Here is a 16,842-nt window from a genome sequence, read left to right as displayed (position 1 = left end):
CAAGGGGAGGTCATGCCTGTTAAATTTGGTCGACTTCTATGAGACAGTCACCAAGGCCATAGATGACGGGAAGACAGTGCACACCGCCTACCTTGACCTGGCCAAGGCCTCTGATACTATTCCTCACTTAGGTATAATAGATAAACTCTCTCAACTAGGCATCAATACATATGTTACCAGATGGGTAGCAAACTGGCTCACTGATAGAACCCACCTAGTCAAAATAGGGGAAGCCACCTCAAGTAGTAGACCCGTAACAAGCAGTGTACCCTAGGGTTTGGTCTTGGGGCCCCTGCTGTTTGGGACATACTTCTCAGAGGTGCAGGCCAAATCTAGTGGGCTATGGCTGACGAAGTTTGCAGATGACTGCAAGCTGGGTGCTGTCATCAATTCTCCTAGTGATGTGGACAACCTCCAAGAGGGTCTCACCCAAACAAATGGCTGGTGCCAGAAATATGGTCTCAGACAATGCCAAAAAATGCATCATCATCCCCTTTTGGGGAGAATGAAGTCCCCAAAAATTATCACATTGAATATAAAGCACTAAGCACGCAATCAGTCATGAGGGACTTGGTCACCCAGGTTGACAGCAAAACGACTTTTGACCACCACATTGCCTCCACTGTACGGAAAGCCTTCTACACGACCCACCTGATTAGTAAGGGTATCTCATCCAGGGACAAGGTGGCCATAACATCCCTGTTTTCTTCCCTTATAAGACCCACTATTGAGTATAATGCCCCTTTCAACATGTACCTCACAAAGCACATGCAGCAGCTGGAGAGAACACAGAGGTTCCGCACCTGGAGAATCCAGGGCCTCAAACATCTACCCTACACAGGCTAAAAGCCAGTCCCTCTACTCAGTCTCCTACAGACGCCTCAGATGTGACCTCTGTCTGGCATACAAAGCAATAAGACTCCACCCTGATGGGACTGCTGCATATCAGCACGTCAAGCTCCACCCGAGTAACCCACGCTCGTGACTGCAACCTGGTCTGTGACTTGTTGGCAGGACAGATTTGTGTCCCAGAGACTACCCCTTTTGTGGAATAGACTCCCTCTCCATGTAAAGCAGAGTACTTCATTAAACCTTTTTATGCACAACCTGGATAACTGGATGGGGAAAAGAAAATACACCCCTGGGATTCCACCTGTGTCCCTGCTTGACAGTGGCATAGGGTGCTGACCTGGACACTAAGATAGATAAGTTCTGCTCAATTCATGTGAATTGAGCTATAACACATTACCATACATATGTCAATGAAAACCAATGTATTAGGACTGTAATGCATGTTCCAAAATGGCAGCTTGACAAAATTCAAATTGCAAGAAGTTTGAAAAGGAGAAGATTCTATTAACAGATGTGCTCTTTGCTAGTAGTAGCTAAGGACAGACAACAGTGGTCCACAAGTGCAGCCATCAGCCTAGTATTCACCTATGAAAATGAAACTGTAACTTTAGATCTAACCACATTACTTCTTTACTGCTGTGTAGGAGGGGCTAATCATTTGGGGTCAAGGCAAGGTTTTACTGGGCTCGAAACACTGCAGGTTTAGTTTTCTTATGGTAAAGTACAGGTTCCATTTTGTATGGCCATCACAGAGGTTTAGCAGTGATGTTTTCAAGCTGTGCTTTATAATAAGATACAAACTGCCACTTTTAACAGATTCTACAAAACATGGGGACATCTTCTATGATCAAATTATCTGGCTACAGGTTGTATAGCCTTCTGACTAACGAATCAGAGATCATATAGAAGTACTGATAATTATTTTAAATAGCCTAGCATCTTCTTGTAAAGGTACTCTCCTTCTGGGCTGGCCTGAAAATGGTCCACTTGAATCAGTGTTCTGCCCTGGTTAACACATTTAAATAAACAATCTAATTAAATACAAGTTCAACTAACTTCCTCAAAAACTTAAAACTGTGGCTACATATACTGTTTAGGTGTGCAGAAAAAGTTAAAAGCCACACACTCAGCTCCACAATCAGTGCAGCAAGGCAAAGAGAATGTTCTTCTGTAAATACCACAGCTTGTGGTCAAGATGGCTCCCAACTTAGTGACTCTCGAACCATTCATCACAACTGCTTCTCCAAGAGTTATTAATACTCCTCAAAATCAGTCCTGTTTATTGATATATACCTTATTTGATAAACAAGTGTATACAAAGATGCCCTTTCACGAACTATATGAAAATATTCAACGAAAAATAATAAAGTACTACTCTACTGGATGCTTGGCTAAAACATTTAAAGACCAGGGCGAGGGCTTTTAATACTCCAAAGTTGATAGATAAGCTCTAGTCATGTACAGTACTACTAGTCTTACTTAGGTACTCAGGCAAACTGGAATACAAAGTTCTGGAGAAGATGGTTTTGAAATCCTGATGACCCCACCCTATGGACATCATTGTACACCTAGGAATGGGATCCCCACCTCCCACTCTTTATACAGTCAACTGGGACACTCCATAAGTAATACTTAGTAATAACTAATATAATCAATGACCCTTCCCAAGTAAAATGACCAACAGTCACCCATAGCCGGCCTTAGGCATAGGCCACCTAGGTCAGTCTATCAGGGGCATGTTTCCAGCATTTATTTGGTGTAGGCAGATCCTGATGGGGGCACCAGGTAGTGGGTGGGGGAGGGGGCTCCTGCAGTCACAACTCTTGTGCAGACTACCATTCACTAGCTGAATGCAAATGGTAACTGTATCTGTGGAAATAAATGAGAATATGAGGTTTCCTTGAACTTCACACCCAGTAACGTCCACCAACCCAGCTCCACTACCCATTAGTAGTACAAATCAAACTTGCAATGTTTTACAAAGTGAACGCAGACAAGAAAATTAAACAATGCACACAAAAAAATGACAATACCACAAAATAAATGTTATACAAATTTCTTTTAAAATAAGCAAGTTTAAAAGTTGCAAAAAAATATACATGCAATACTGACAGCATCAACTTCCGCTACATCTAAAACAAATATCTTGTTCTGAAAAAAGAAAATAGCTCGCGTCACACTTTGGATGACATTTACTAAGATCCCTCTACAAAATATAATCCATTAAGGCCTCCTCAGCTGCTCTCCTTACCTCATCATCCTTGTGATTCCTAATGCCACGTACCAAATCCTGTAAATTCTTATCAAACATTCGGTCAATACTACCCTTCACTATTCTCAGCGCCATGTTTTACTGGTTTAGGGTAAAAACTTGCTCAAGTAGCCCCTCCGAGTCCCAGCGTGACCTGCACAGTTATGCTTTCATTCCTGTCTGCTACACAAGGGGCAGGTCCATAAACATGACGACTAAATCGAGGAGGGACACCCAGCTACCCGTTCCTCGGCTAGCCTGCAAAAAGTTCCGCAAAAGCCAGAAATGGTTGGCAAAATGGCTGCCGGTCAGCTGATCGGGGGTCCCTTTTTCCTTCCTCGCCTACCTGCCGACGGCCACCCCTAAACCACCAGCCCGAGCTGGGGAAAAGACAAGGGGTGCTTTACTTTGTAGTTTGGAGCTTTAGAGATAGGTGTCTGTCACAAACGTGGAACAGTTTAACGACTTTAACCGAGGAGTACACACTATCAGAACCCGGTTTTGCGTTTACTGTACGGTGTGTGATGATTGTAAACTAGCACTGCGTATTATACAGCCTAGAATGTGTGTAACTTTTACTAGTAAATATGGGGCAAACCGTTTCACAGGGGAATAAACAAGTTTTACAAAGTAAAATGATAAAGTGTTCCTGTATACTACAAATAAGCATCTGTACTGTGCACCTAAGGTACAAGACAGTAACACGAACTGACAAGAAGTCAACCAGGAAGTGCCTTCAACGGCAGCCTTTCATCAACAAACCAAGTCACATGACGCACAACCCATGTTTTGGTAACACCCCTTTAAAGAAACAGTACGGTGTGAGCACAGTCAATCATACTGTTTTATATATACATACATATATATATATATATATATATATATATATATATATATATACATATATATATATATATATATATATATATTATATATATATATATATATATATATATATTATAGCAATAACCCACGCCTGGGTGTGGGTAATGCTGGATTTACCCACGGTTGGCGTGGTTTGGTCCCGAGGGCGAAGCCCGAGGGACCAAACAAAGCCAACCGTGGGTAAATACAGCATTACCCACACCCAGAAGTGGGTTATTGCTATTATACCATGACATTATTAAATAATGGCATAGTATAATGCCTGTTTACTGCCCTTCCGCAGATGTCTGGCATCCGCGGCAGTTTTGATGTACTGAGCTGTGGGCAAAAGCAACAGAAAAAGCAAGATCTCCGTTGCTTTTTTTTTTTTTTACTGTTTCGCTATGTTAAATGGGTTTAACATAGCGAGACAGCTTTAAAATAAGCAACGGAGATGTCCGTTGCTTATTTTTAACTGTCTCGCTATGTTAAACCCATTTAACATAGCGAACAGTAAAAAAAGCAACGGAGATCTTGCTTTCTCCATTGCTTTTTTTTTAAAACCTGTCTCGCTATGTTAAATGGGTTTAGCATAGGGAGACAGCTTTAAAATAAGCAACGGAGATCTCTCTTGCTTATTTTAAAGCTGTCTTGCTATGTTAAACCCATTTAACATAGCGAGACAGTGTTTTAAAAGTAGAGTTATACTAATGGAAAAAAGTCCGGGCGACCGGACCTTTTTCCATTAGTATAACTCGATTTACAATGTGCACGCTGGCCAATCAGCGTGCACGTTTTGGGGGGTCATGGTATAATATAGCAATAACCCATGCCTGGGTGTGGGTAATGCTGGATTTACCCACGGCTGGTGTGCTTTGGTCACGAGGGCGAAGCCCGAGTGGCCAAACAAAGCCAACCATGGGTAAATCCAGCATTACCCACACCCAGAAGTGCGTTATTGCTATTATACAATGACATTATTTAAGAAAAAAAATAATTACTTTTCTTAAATAATGGCATTGTATAATGCCTCCTTGCTGCCCTTCTGCAGCTGTCTGGGTATTCTGCAGCAGTTCTGATGTACTGCGCATGTGTATACCTATGCAGTACATCAGAGCTGTGGGCAAAAGCAACGGAGAAAGCAAGATCTCCGTTGCTTTTTACAGTGTGTCTCGCTATGTTAAACGAGTTTAACATAGTGAGACAGCTTTACAAAAAGCAATGGAGAATCTCCGTTGCTTTTTTTTAAAGCTGTCTCGCTAGGCTAAACCCATTTAACATAGCGAGACAGTTTTGAAAAAAGCAACGGAGAAAGCAAGATCTCCGTTGCTTTTTAAAGTGTCTCGCTATGTTAAATGGGTTTAACACAGTGAGACAGCTTTAAAAAAAGCAACGGAGATGCTCCGTTGCTTTTTTTAAAAGCTGTTTCGCTATGTTAAACTCGTTTAACATGGCGAGACAGGTTGTAACAAGCAACGGAGATCTTGCATTCTCCGTTGCTGTAAAAAAAAAAAAGAAAAGAGTTATACTAATGGAAAACGTCCGGGCGACTGGACCTTTTTCCATTACTATAACTCTGATTTACAACGTGCACGCTGACCAATCAGCGTGCACATTTTGGAATATTAATGGGGAGATTATTGTATAATTGTATATAATCATCTACCTGTATATACATTTATTAAACCTGATCACGTGCATACCTCTCAGTCCTCAAGATTTTTGCAGAGTGTCCAGATTTTTGGCTCATATTTTTGGCTTGTTCATCATAACCACTATATGATAGTGTCACCATCCACTATCCATATGTGGATAGGGTTACCACTTTGCAAGGGACAGTCCCTCTTTGGGCAGTTGTGTCCTTCAAAAAAATCATAAAAATAGCAAATGTCCTGAGATATTAGGGCAAAAGTATTTCCTATATTTTATGTGATAGTTGCATAAAACAGTTATTCTGCATCTGAAACACCTAACTATTATAAGAAACAGAATAAGCAACTAAAATGTACAAGAATAAGCTTTTATTTTGGCAAAAAAGTGAAGTTCTGTCCCTTGTACTGGCCGTGGGTATGTTTTGGCTTGCAAAATCTGAAGTTTGTACCACAATTGTCCCACTTTGGGCATTTGAAAAGGTGGCAACCCTATATGTTTACAGTGTCACCTTGGAAGACATAGTCAGGGTAGGGCACCCTCTGTTGCAGGCTCATGGGATGCATGGACTGTCTATTCCTGTGGATACCAAGGTATGTGTGATATTGTGAATGCTAGCTACAGGGACCTTTCAATGACCAATGCAGATCACGGTGGGTGCATGTCAGCCACTGATATCAAGGATACTCCACAAGTTCCTCAATGCCATGTACACCATGTGGGGAGCATATGTGCAGGGCTGGTGCTAGCATTTTGAGGGCTCCCAGCAAGTTTCCGGTTGTGGTCCTATTCAGGAGAATATAAAGTGTGACCACATTGCTGTCACACCTCCTTCCCTGTCAAGCTCATCCAGCACCATTTAACGATTACTATAGTGTCACTACATTCAGATCATTAAGAATTGATGTGCTATGGTACACAATGGCATTTAGTACCAATGTTACATTACAACAAACCCCTGTACCACAGCAAGGTAGCTACTCACAAGTCACTGACTGGTATTTAGTACCAATGTTACATTATGACAAACCCCTGTACCACAGCAAGGTAGCCACTCAGGTGTACACACTGACTGGCATTTAGTACCAGTGTCACAGTGTGGCAAATCCCTGAACCACAGCAAGGTAACCACTCAGAGGTGCACACACACACACTGACTGCATACTCTTCAACTGCCCAGATTTTCACAGAATGTCAATATGTGATTCATTTTTGGTCTGTTTTGTTCAAAATGTGTAGTTTTCTGGATTTTTGTGGCAAATCATTGAGGACTTGAATTCACTAAATGACAGGCATTTGAGTCTGACTTCATATCCTTCAGAAAATGAATGGTAACACCTTTTATTCCAGCAACTTTTTAAGTTTATAAGAGCAATATTTAAAATTTGTCCTGATCTTTGGGGCTGTATCCCCATTATCTGTGGCTTGGTCCAGATTTTTTGTGCCATGAGATTGAGAGCTATGACTGGCATTTAGTAGCAATGTTGTTACATTACAACAAGCTTCTGTACCACATCAAGGTAGCCAGGTACACAAAGACAAAGACACCCACACTGACCCACACAAAGATACCCACAATGACTCCCACACACAGCAAAGAGACAAGACAAAGAGAGCAATACAACAAAGCTGAACAGATACACCCACACAGACTCCCTGACACAGGACAGAGGCGCACCAAGACAGAGACTCTTGCACACAGGACAGACACCCACACATGATAAAGACAGCGCTACAGCAAGACTGAACAACCATGAAAGGAAAACTGGCACAGCGAGAAACAAACTGACACCAAGAACACTACCATGAAACGAAAACCGGCACAGAAAGAAATAAACTGACACCAGGAACACTACCATGAAACGAAAACCGGCACAGAGAGAAACAAACTGACACCAAGAACACTACCATGAAAGGAAAACTGGCACAGCGAGAAACAAACTGACACTAAGAACACTACCATGAAAGGAAAACCGGCACAGCAAGAAACAAACTGACACCAAGAACACTACCATGAAACGAAAACCAGCACAGTGAGAAACAAACTGATACCAAGAACACTACCATGAAATGAAAACCGGCACAGCGAGAAACAAACTGACACCAAGAACACTACCATGAAACGAAAACCGACACAGAGAGAAACAAACTGACACAAAGAACACTACCATGAAATGAAAACCGACACAGAGAGAAATAAACTGACACCAAGAACACTACCATGAAAGGAAAACCGGCACAGCGAGAAACAAACTGACACCAAGAACACTACCATGAAATGAAAACCGGCACAGAGAGAAACAAACTGACACCAAGAACACTACCATGAAAGAAAAACCGGCACAGAGAGAAACAAACTGACACCAAGAACACTCTCTGTATGCTGGAAAAACAAGGAATTCACTCGAGTGATGAAAACACAGTTTATTCCACAATGTGATAAAAACTCCACAGCATTAGCAGCATACACAAAATAAAATGTATACTCCACAGTAACACAATATCCACAGTCAAGCGCTTTCGTCCATCCGGACTTCTTCAGAAGGTAGGTAAAGACCGTTGCTATGGGTTATAATTCCCATGGTACATACGCCATTTTGTGCATTCGTAAACAAGTCACTGTTGCTGTGGAGCTTTTATCACATCATGGAATAAATTGTGTTTTCATCACTCGAGTGAATTCCTTGCTTTTCCAGCATACAAAGATTGAAGAACCACACAGACTCCCACACACAGGACAAACACCCACACAAGATAAGACAGCATTATAGCAAGACTGAGCAGAGACACAAGACAGACAGCTACACAGACTCTTGCACACAGGACAGACATCCACACATGATAAAGACAGCACTACAGCAAGACTGAACATTAACATCCACACAGACTCAGACACACAGGTCAGAGGCACCTACCCCCACAGTACAGAGACAAGATTGAGGCAAAACTACTGCACGGCTGAACAGAAACCCACATAAAAATAAGATGGCACTACCACAAAACAGAACTGACACACCCAAACACAAGACGATGACAGCAATACGGAAAGCCTGAAACAAGCAGCATTAGATAAACTGATCCCATCACTCAAAACAGTTACTGACATGCAGAACAGTCACACTGCAGAGGTACACAAGACAGCTATGGGACAGACATAGAAAATATTAAAGACACACAAGACATACAAGGGAAAGCCATAGGGATTACCGAGCCTGAGGCAGACAGACTCAAACCCAAACAAACCCAATAGAAAGCCATGGGGATTACTGAGCCTGAGGCAAATGACTCAAACACAAACACAGAAGGGAGTAATGGACATTATTGAGTCTGACATAGGCAGACTCAAACCTAGAGAGAAGCAGCTGAAGTCAAGACCACCACAGTGTCATTCGCCTTCAGTGTGCAGTTAGCTCCTCAGCTTTTCTGATTGCTGCCACTTTTATCTGTTCTTCCTGTGCTTCTGTTCCAGTCTCATGATGAGTCCTGCTCCTCCCAACTGTCCTGGCCTCACAGCGAGTCCTGCTGCTCCCAACTGCCCTGGCCTCATGACGAGTCCTGCCACTCCTAGCTGCCTTTGCCTAAAATCCTGCTGGTTTCCTCCTCCTTATACTACTTGGTCCTACCTGCTAGAGTAAGCAAAAATCAGTGAATACACAGTATACAAGCTATGCAAAGGTGCTACCTGAAATTTACTGCTTTAAAGCATTATAAAAGATTACTGGAAAGGAAATATGAACACATACCTAGAGTTTTACTGGGATATTACAAATTTTCTTCCAAACAAAGTCTTCAATTACGCTGCCATGTGATACACTTTGTCCCACTTCATGCTCAGTTGAGAGCACAGCTAAGCTTGAAAGTCTCTCCTGACTCATTGACAAACGTAGGTATGTTTTTATGAGTTTCAGTTTAGAAAAGCTGCATTCTGCAATAGCCACTGTAACAGGTGCATTTAAATAAATGCACAGTGAAACATAAAGTATTTATATAGATGTTTTGCAAGAGGTAATGAATGAGGAAATTTAAGACAGTCAGTGGAAATGATTAATTATCAATCATTCGCGTAAGGCTTTTCAGTTCGTATCCAAGGTCAGAGTCATCAGTGTCATAGTGGCCACTTATCCTATAAGTCAGTTGTTCTTTCAGAGCCTTACAGTATTGGAGCAACTTATCATGTCAGTCAGTTGTTCTTTCAGGGCCTTGCAGTGTTGGAGCCACTTATCCTGTCAGTCAGTTGTTCTTTCAGAGCCTTGCAGTGTTGGAGCCATTCATCCTGTCAGTCAGTTGCTCCTTCAGAGCCTTGCAGTGTTGGAGCCATTTATCCTGTCAGTCAGTTGCTCCTTCAGAGCCTTGCAGTGTTGGAGCCATTTATCCTGTCCGTCAGTTGTTATTTCAGAGCCTTGCAGTGTTGGAGCCACTTATCCTGTCCGTCAGTTGTTCTTTCAGAGCCTTGCAGTGTTGGAGCCAGTTATCCTGTCAGTCAGTTGTTCTTTCAGAGCCTTGCACTGTTGGAGCCACTTATCCTGTCAGTCAGTTGTTCTTTCAGAGCCTTGCAGTGTTGGAGCCATTTATCCTGTCAGTCAGTTGCTCTTTCAGAGCCTTACAGTGTTGGAGCCACTTATCCTGTCAGTCAGTTGTTCTTTCAGAGCCTTGCAGTGTTGGAGCCACTTATCCTGTCCGTCAGTTGTTCTTTCAAAGCCTTGCAGTGTTGGAGCCACTTATCCTGTTCGTCAGTTGTTCTTTCAGTGCCTTGCAGTGTTGGAGCCATTTATCCTGTCAGTCAGTTGCTCTTTCAGAGCCTTGCAGTGTTGGAGCCACTTATCATGTCAGTCAGTTGCTCTTTCAGAGCCTTGCAGAGTTGGAGCCACTTATCCTGTCAGTCAGTTGTTCTTTCAGAGTCTTGCAGTGTTGGAGTCACTTATCCTGCCAGTCAGTTGTTCTTTCAGAGCTTTGCAGTGTTGGAGCCACTTATCATGTCAGTCAGTTGCTCTTTCAGAGCCTTGCAGTGTTGGAGCCACTTATCCTGTCAGTCAGTTGTTCTTTCAGAGTCTTGCAGTGTTGGAGTCACTTATCCTGCCAGTCAGTTGTTCTTTCAGAGCCTTGCAGTGTTGGAGCCACTTATCATGTCAGTCAGTTGCTCTTTCAGAGCCTTGCAGTGTTGGAGCCACTTATCATGTCCGTCAGTTGTTCTTTCAGAGCCTTGCAGTGCTGGAGCCACTTATCCTGCCTGTCAGTTGTTCTTTCAGAGCCTTACAGTGTTGGAGCCATTTATCCTGCCAGTCAGTTGTTCTTTCAGAGCCTTGCAGTGTTGGAGCCATTTATCCTGTCAGTCAGTTGCTCTTTCAGAACCTTGCAGCGTTGGAGCCACTTATCCTGTCCGTCAGTTGTTCTTTCAGAGCCTTGCAGTGTTTCAGCCACTTATCCTGTCCGTCAGTTGTTCTTTCAGAGCATTGCAGTGTTGGAGCCATTTATCCTGTTAGTCAGTTGCTCTTTCAGAGCCTTGCAGTGTTGGAGCCACTTATCCTGTCCATCAGTTGTTCTTTCAGAGCCTTGCAATATTGCAGCCACTTATCCTGTCAGTCAGTTGTTCTTTCAGAGCCTTGCAGTGTTGGAGCCATTTAGTCAGTTGCTCTTTCAGAGCCTTGCAGTGTTGCAGCCACTTATCCTGTCCGTCATTTCTTCTTTCAGAGCCTTGCAGTGTTGGAGCCATTTATCCTGTCAGTCAGTTGCAATTTCAGAACCTTGCAGCGTTGGAGCCACTTATCCTGTCCGTCAGTTGTTCTTTCAGAGCCTTGCAGTGTTTCAGCCACTTATCCTGTCCATCAGTTGTTCTTTCAGAGCATTACAGTGTTGGAGCCATTTATCCTGTTAGTCAGTTGCTCTTTCAGAGCCTTGCAGTGTTGGAGCCGCTTATCCTGTCCATCCGTTGTTCTTTCAGACCCTTGCAGTGTTGGAGCCACTTATCCTGTCAGTCAGTTGTTCTTTCAGAGCCTTGCAGTGTTGGAGCCACTTATCCTGTCAGTCAGTTGCAGTGTTGGAGCCACTAATCCTGTCCATCAGTTGTTCTTTCAGAGCATTGCAGTGTTGGAGCCACTAATCCTGTCAGTCAGTTGGTCTTTCAGTGCCTTGCAGTGTTGGAGCCATTTATCCTGTTAGTCAGTTGCTCTTTCAGAGCCCTGCAGTGTTGGAGCCACTTATCCTGTCATTCAGTTGTTCTTTCAGAGCCTTGCAGTGTTGGAGCCATTTATCCTGTCAGTTGCTCTTTCAGAGCCTTGCAGTGACGGAGCCACTTATCCTGTCAGTCAGTTGCTCTTTCAGAACCTTGCAGCGTTGGAGCCACTTATCCTGTCTGTCAGTTGTTCTTTCAGAGCCTTGCAGTGTTGCAGCCACTTATCCTGTCTGTCAGTTGTTCTTTCAGAGCCTTGCAGTGTTGGAGCCACTTATCCTGTCAGTCAGTTGTTCTTTCAGAGCCTTGCAGTGTTGGAGCCAGTTATCCTGTCCGTCAGTTGTTCTTTCAGAGCCTTGCAGTGTTGCAGCCACTTATCCTGTCAGTCAATTGTTCTTTCAGAGCCTTGCAGTGTTGGAGCCATTTATCTTGTCAGTCAGTTGCTCTTTCAGACCCTTGCAGTGTTGTAGCCACTTATCCTGTCCGTCAGTTGTTCTTTCAGAGCCTTGCAGTGTTGGAGCCACTTATCCTGTGAGTCAGTTGTTCTTTCACAGCCTTGCAGTTTTGGAGCCACTTAGCCTGTCCGTCAGTTGTTCTTTCAGAGCCTTGCAGTGTTGGAGCCACTTATCCTGTCCATCAGTTGTTCTTTCAGAGCCTTGCAGTGTTGGAGCCACTTATCCTGTCAGTCAGTTGTTCTTTCAGAGCCTTGCAGTGTTGGAGCCAGTTATCCTGTCCGTCAGTTCTTCTTTCAGAGCCTTGCAGTGTTGCAGCCACTTATCCTGTCAGTCAATTGTTCTTTCAGAGCCTTGCAGTGTTGGAGCCATTTATCTTGTCAGTCAGTTGTTCTTTCACAGCCTTGCAGTGTTGGAGCCACTTATCCTGTCCATCAGTTGTTCTTTCAGAGCCTTATAGTGTTGGAGCCACTTATCCTATCCGTCAGTTGTTCTTTCAGAGCCTTGCAGTGTTGGAGCCACTTATCCTGTCAGTCAGTTGTTCTTTCAGTGCCTTGCAGTGTTGGAGCCACTTATCCTGTCAGTAAATTGTTCTTTCAGAGCCTTGCAATGTTGGAGCCATTTATCCTGTCAGTCAGTTGCTCTTTCAGAACCTTGCAGCGTTGGAGCCACTTATCCTGTCCGTCAGTTGTTCTTTCAGAGCCTTGCAGTGTTGGAGCCATTTATCTTGTCAGTCAGTTGCTCTTTCAGACCCTTGCAGTGTTGTAGCCACTTATCATGTCCGTCAGTTGTTCTTTCAGAGCCTTGCAGTGTTGGAGCCACTTATCCTGTGAGTCAGTTGTTCTTTCACAGCCTTGCAGTGTTGGAGCCACTTATCCTGTCATTCAATTGTTCTTTCAGAGCCTTGCAGTGTTGGAGCCACTTAGCCTGTCCGTCAGTTGTTCTTTCAGAGCCTTGCAGTGTTGGAGCCACTTATCCTGTGAGTCAGTTGTTCTTTCACAGCCTTGCAGTGTTGGAGCCACTTATCCTGTCATTCAATTGTTCTTTCAGAGCCTTGCAGTGTTGCAGCCACTTATCCTGTCAGTCAATTGTTCTTTCAGAGCCTTGCAGTGTTGGAGCCATTTATCTTGTCAGTCAGTTGCTCTTTCAGACCCTTGCAGTGTTGGAGCCACTTATCCTGTGAGTCAGTTGTTCTTTCACAGCCTTGCAGTGTTGGAGCCACTTATCCTGTCATTCAATTGTTCTTTCAGAGCCTTGCAGTGTTGGAGCCACTTAGCCTGTCCATCAGTTGTTCTTTCAAAGCCTTATAGTGTTGGAGCCAGTTATCCTGTCCGTCAGTTGTTCTTTCAGAGCCTTGCAGTGTTGGAGCCACTTATCCTGTCAGTCAGTTGTTCTTTCAGTGCCTTACAGTGTTGGAGCCACTTATCCTGTCAGTAAATTGTTCTTTCAGAGCCTTGCAGTGTTGGAGCCACTTATCCTGTCAGTAAATTGTTCTTTCAGAGCCTTGCAATCTTGGAGCCATTTATCCTGTCAGTCAGTTGCTCTTTCAGAACCTTGCAGCATTGGAGCCACTTATCCTGTCCGTCAGTTGTTCTTTCAGAGCCTTGCAGTGTTGGAGCCACTTATCCTGTGAGTCAGTTGTTCTTTCAGAGCCTTGCAGTGTTGGAGCAATATGTCTTCTGCAACATCACTCAAGGATTTAATATTTTATAAAAATCCAAAGACTTTATCAAACTCTGAAAGCTGCACAACAGTCAGTAAATGATTGGATTGTTGTGTCCAGAAGCACATTGAAGAACTATACACGTAGTTTTACCACTGGATCCTGCAAAGTCTCATTTTCTCCTTCATAGTCAAAGAACCACCTTACTTTCCTCTGCCTCTTTTCTTGAAATGCAGGTGACAAATCCAGTTCTTCTCCTCTGTTCTTTCAGATCATTGCAGTGTTGGAGCCATTTATCCTGTCAGTCAGTTGTTCTTTCAGAACCTTGCAGTGTTGGAGCCACTTATCCTGTCCATCAGTTGTTCTTTCAGAGTCTTGCAGTGTTGAAGCCATTTATCCTGTCAGTCAGTTGTTCTTTCAGAGCCTTGCAGTGTTGGAGCCACTTATCCTGTCCGTCAGTTGTTCTTTCAGAGCCTTGCAGGGTTGGAGCCACTTATCCTGTCCTTCAGTTGTTCTTTTAGAGCCTTGCAGTGTTGGAGCCACTTATCCTGTCAGTCAGTTGTTCTTTCAGTGCCTTGCAGTGTTGGAGCCACTTATCCTGTCCATCAGTTGTTCTTTCAGAGCCTTGCAGTGTTGGAGCCACTTATCCTGTCCATCAGTTGTTCTTTCAGAGCCTTGCAGTGTTGGAGCCACTTATCCTGTCTGTCAGTTGTTCTTTCAGAGCCTTGCAGTGTTGGAGCCACTTATCCTGTCAGTCAGGTGTTCTTTCAGAGCCTTGCAGTGTTGGAGCCACTTATCCTGTCAGTCAGGTGTTCTTTCAGAGCCTTGCAGTGTTGGAGCCACTTATCCTGTCTGTCAGTTGTTCTTTCAGAGCCTTGCAGTGTTGGAGCCACTTATCCGGTCAGTCAGTTGCTCTTTCAGAGCCTAGCAGTGATGGAGCCAATTATCCTGCCAGTCAGTTGTTCTTTCAGAGCCTTGCAGTGATGGAGCCAATTATCCTGTCAGTCAGTTGTTCTTTCAGAGCCTTGCAATATTGCAGCCACTTATCCTGTCAGTCAGTTGTTCTTTCAGAACCTTGCAGTGTTTCAGCCAATTATCCTGTCCGTCAGTTGTTCTTTCATTGGATTGCAGTGTTGGAGCCATTTATCCTGTCCATCAGTTCTTCTTTCAGAGCCTTGCAGTGTTGGAGCCACTTATCCTGTCTGTCAGTTGTTCTTTCAGACCCTTGCAGTGTTGGAGCCACTTATGCTGTCAGTCAGTTTTTCTTTCAGAGCCTTGCATTGTTGGAGCCATTTATCCTGCCAGTTGCTCTTTCAGAGCCTTGCAGTGTTGGAGCCACTTATCCTGTCTGTCAGTTGCTCTTTCTGAGCCTTGCAGTGTTGGAGCTACTTTTCCTGTCCATCAGTTGTTCTTTCAGAGCCTTTCAGAGTTGGAGCCACTTAACCTGTCAGTCAGTTGTTCTTTCACAGCCTTGCAGTGTTGGAGCCACTTATCCTGTCATTCAGTTGTTCTTTCAGAGCCTTGCAGTGTTGGAGCTACTTTTCCTGTCCATCATTTGTTCTTTCAGAGCCTTGCAGTGTTGGAGCCACTTATCCTGTCCGTCAGTTGTTCTTTCAGAGCCTTGCAGTGTTGGAGCCATTTATCCTGTTAGTCAGTTGCTCTTTCAGAGCCTTGCAGTGTTGGAGCCACTTATCCTGTCCATCAGTTGTTCTTTCAAAACCTTGCAGTGTTGGAGCCACTTATCCTGTCAGTCAATTGTTTTTTCAGAACCTTGCAGTGTTGGATCCACTTATCCTGTCAGTCAGGTGTTCTTTCAGAGCCTTGCAGTATTGGAGCCACTTATCCTGTCCATCAGTTGTTCTTTCAGAGCCTTGCAGTGTTGGAGCCATTTATCCTGTCAGTCAGTTGTTCTTTCAGAGCCTTGCAGTGTTGGAGCCACTTATCCTGTCAGTCAGTTGCTCTTTCAGAGCCTTGCAGTGATGGAGCCACTTATCCTGTCAGTCAGTTGCTCTTTCAGAGCCTTGCAGTGTTGGAGCCACTTATCCTGTCCGTCAGTTGTTCTTTCAGAGCCTTGCAGTGTTGGAGCCATTTATCCTGTTTGTCAGTTGCTCTTTCAGAGCCTTGCAGGGTTGAAGCCACTTACCCTGTCTGTCAGTTGTTCTTTCAGAGCCTTGCAGTGTTGGAGCCACTTATCCTGTCAGTCAGTTGCTTTTTCAGAGCCTTGCAGTGTTGGAGCCACTTATCCTGTCCGTCAGTTATTCTTTCAGAGCCTTGCAGTGTTGGAGCCACTTATCCTGTCAGTCAGTTGCAGTGTTGGAGCCACTTATCCTGTCAGTCAGTTGCAGTGTTGGAGCCACTTATCCTGTCCATTAGTTGTTCTTTCAGAGCCTTGCAGTGTTGGAGCCATTTATCCTGTTAGTCAGTTGCTCTTTTAGAGCCTTGCAGTGTTGGAGCCACTTATCCTGTCCTTCAGTTGTTCTTTCAGAGCCTTGCAGTGTTGGAGCCATTTATCCTGTCAGTTGCTCTTTCAGAGCCTTGCAGTGTTGGAGCCACTTATCCTGTCTGTCAGTTGTTCTTTCCGACCTTTGCAGTGTTGGAGCCATTTATCCTGTCAGTCAGTTGTTCTTTCAAAGCCTTGCAGTGTTGGAGCCACTTATCCTGTCCGTCAGTTGTTCTTTCACAGCCTTGCAGTGTTGGAGCCATTTATCCTGTTAGTCAGTTGTTCTTTCAGAGCCTTGTAGTGTTGGAGCCACTTATCCTGTCCGTCAGTTGTTCTTTCAGAGCCTTGCAGTGTTGGAGCCACTTATCCTGTCAGTCAGTTGTTCTTTCAGAGCCTTGCAGTGTTGGAGCCACTTATCCTGTCCGTCAGTTGTTCTTTCACAGCCTTGCAGTGTTGGAGCCATTTCTCCTGTCAGTTGCTCTTTCAGAGCCTTGCAGTGTTGGA

At 44.0% G+C, this 16,842-nt stretch overlaps 1 protein-coding gene across 1 annotated transcript in view; it reads right to left on the bottom strand.

Moving 5' to 3' along the window:
• The window catches only part of AP3D1 (adaptor related protein complex 3 subunit delta 1), a 3,080,434-nt gene extending 3,076,657 nt beyond the window's left edge, over positions 1 to 3,777 (bottom strand). The window contains exon 1 of the mRNA XM_044055492.1: positions 3,104 to 3,777. Coding sequence (XP_043911427.1) covers positions 3,104 to 3,199 — 96 coding nt within the window. The 5' untranslated portion in view covers positions 3,200 to 3,777. The remainder of the gene's footprint in view (positions 1 to 3,103) is intronic.
• Between the last annotated feature and the right edge of the window lie 13,065 nt (positions 3,778 to 16,842).

Source organism: Protopterus annectens, chromosome 13.part0, assembly GCF_019279795.1.
Source record: "Protopterus annectens isolate FY-2018-M chromosome 13.part0, PAN1.0, whole genome shotgun sequence".
NCBI lineage: Eukaryota > Metazoa > Chordata > Ceratodontiformes > Protopteridae > Protopterus > Protopterus annectens.
This window is presented reverse-complemented; position numbering and strand designations above follow the sequence as displayed.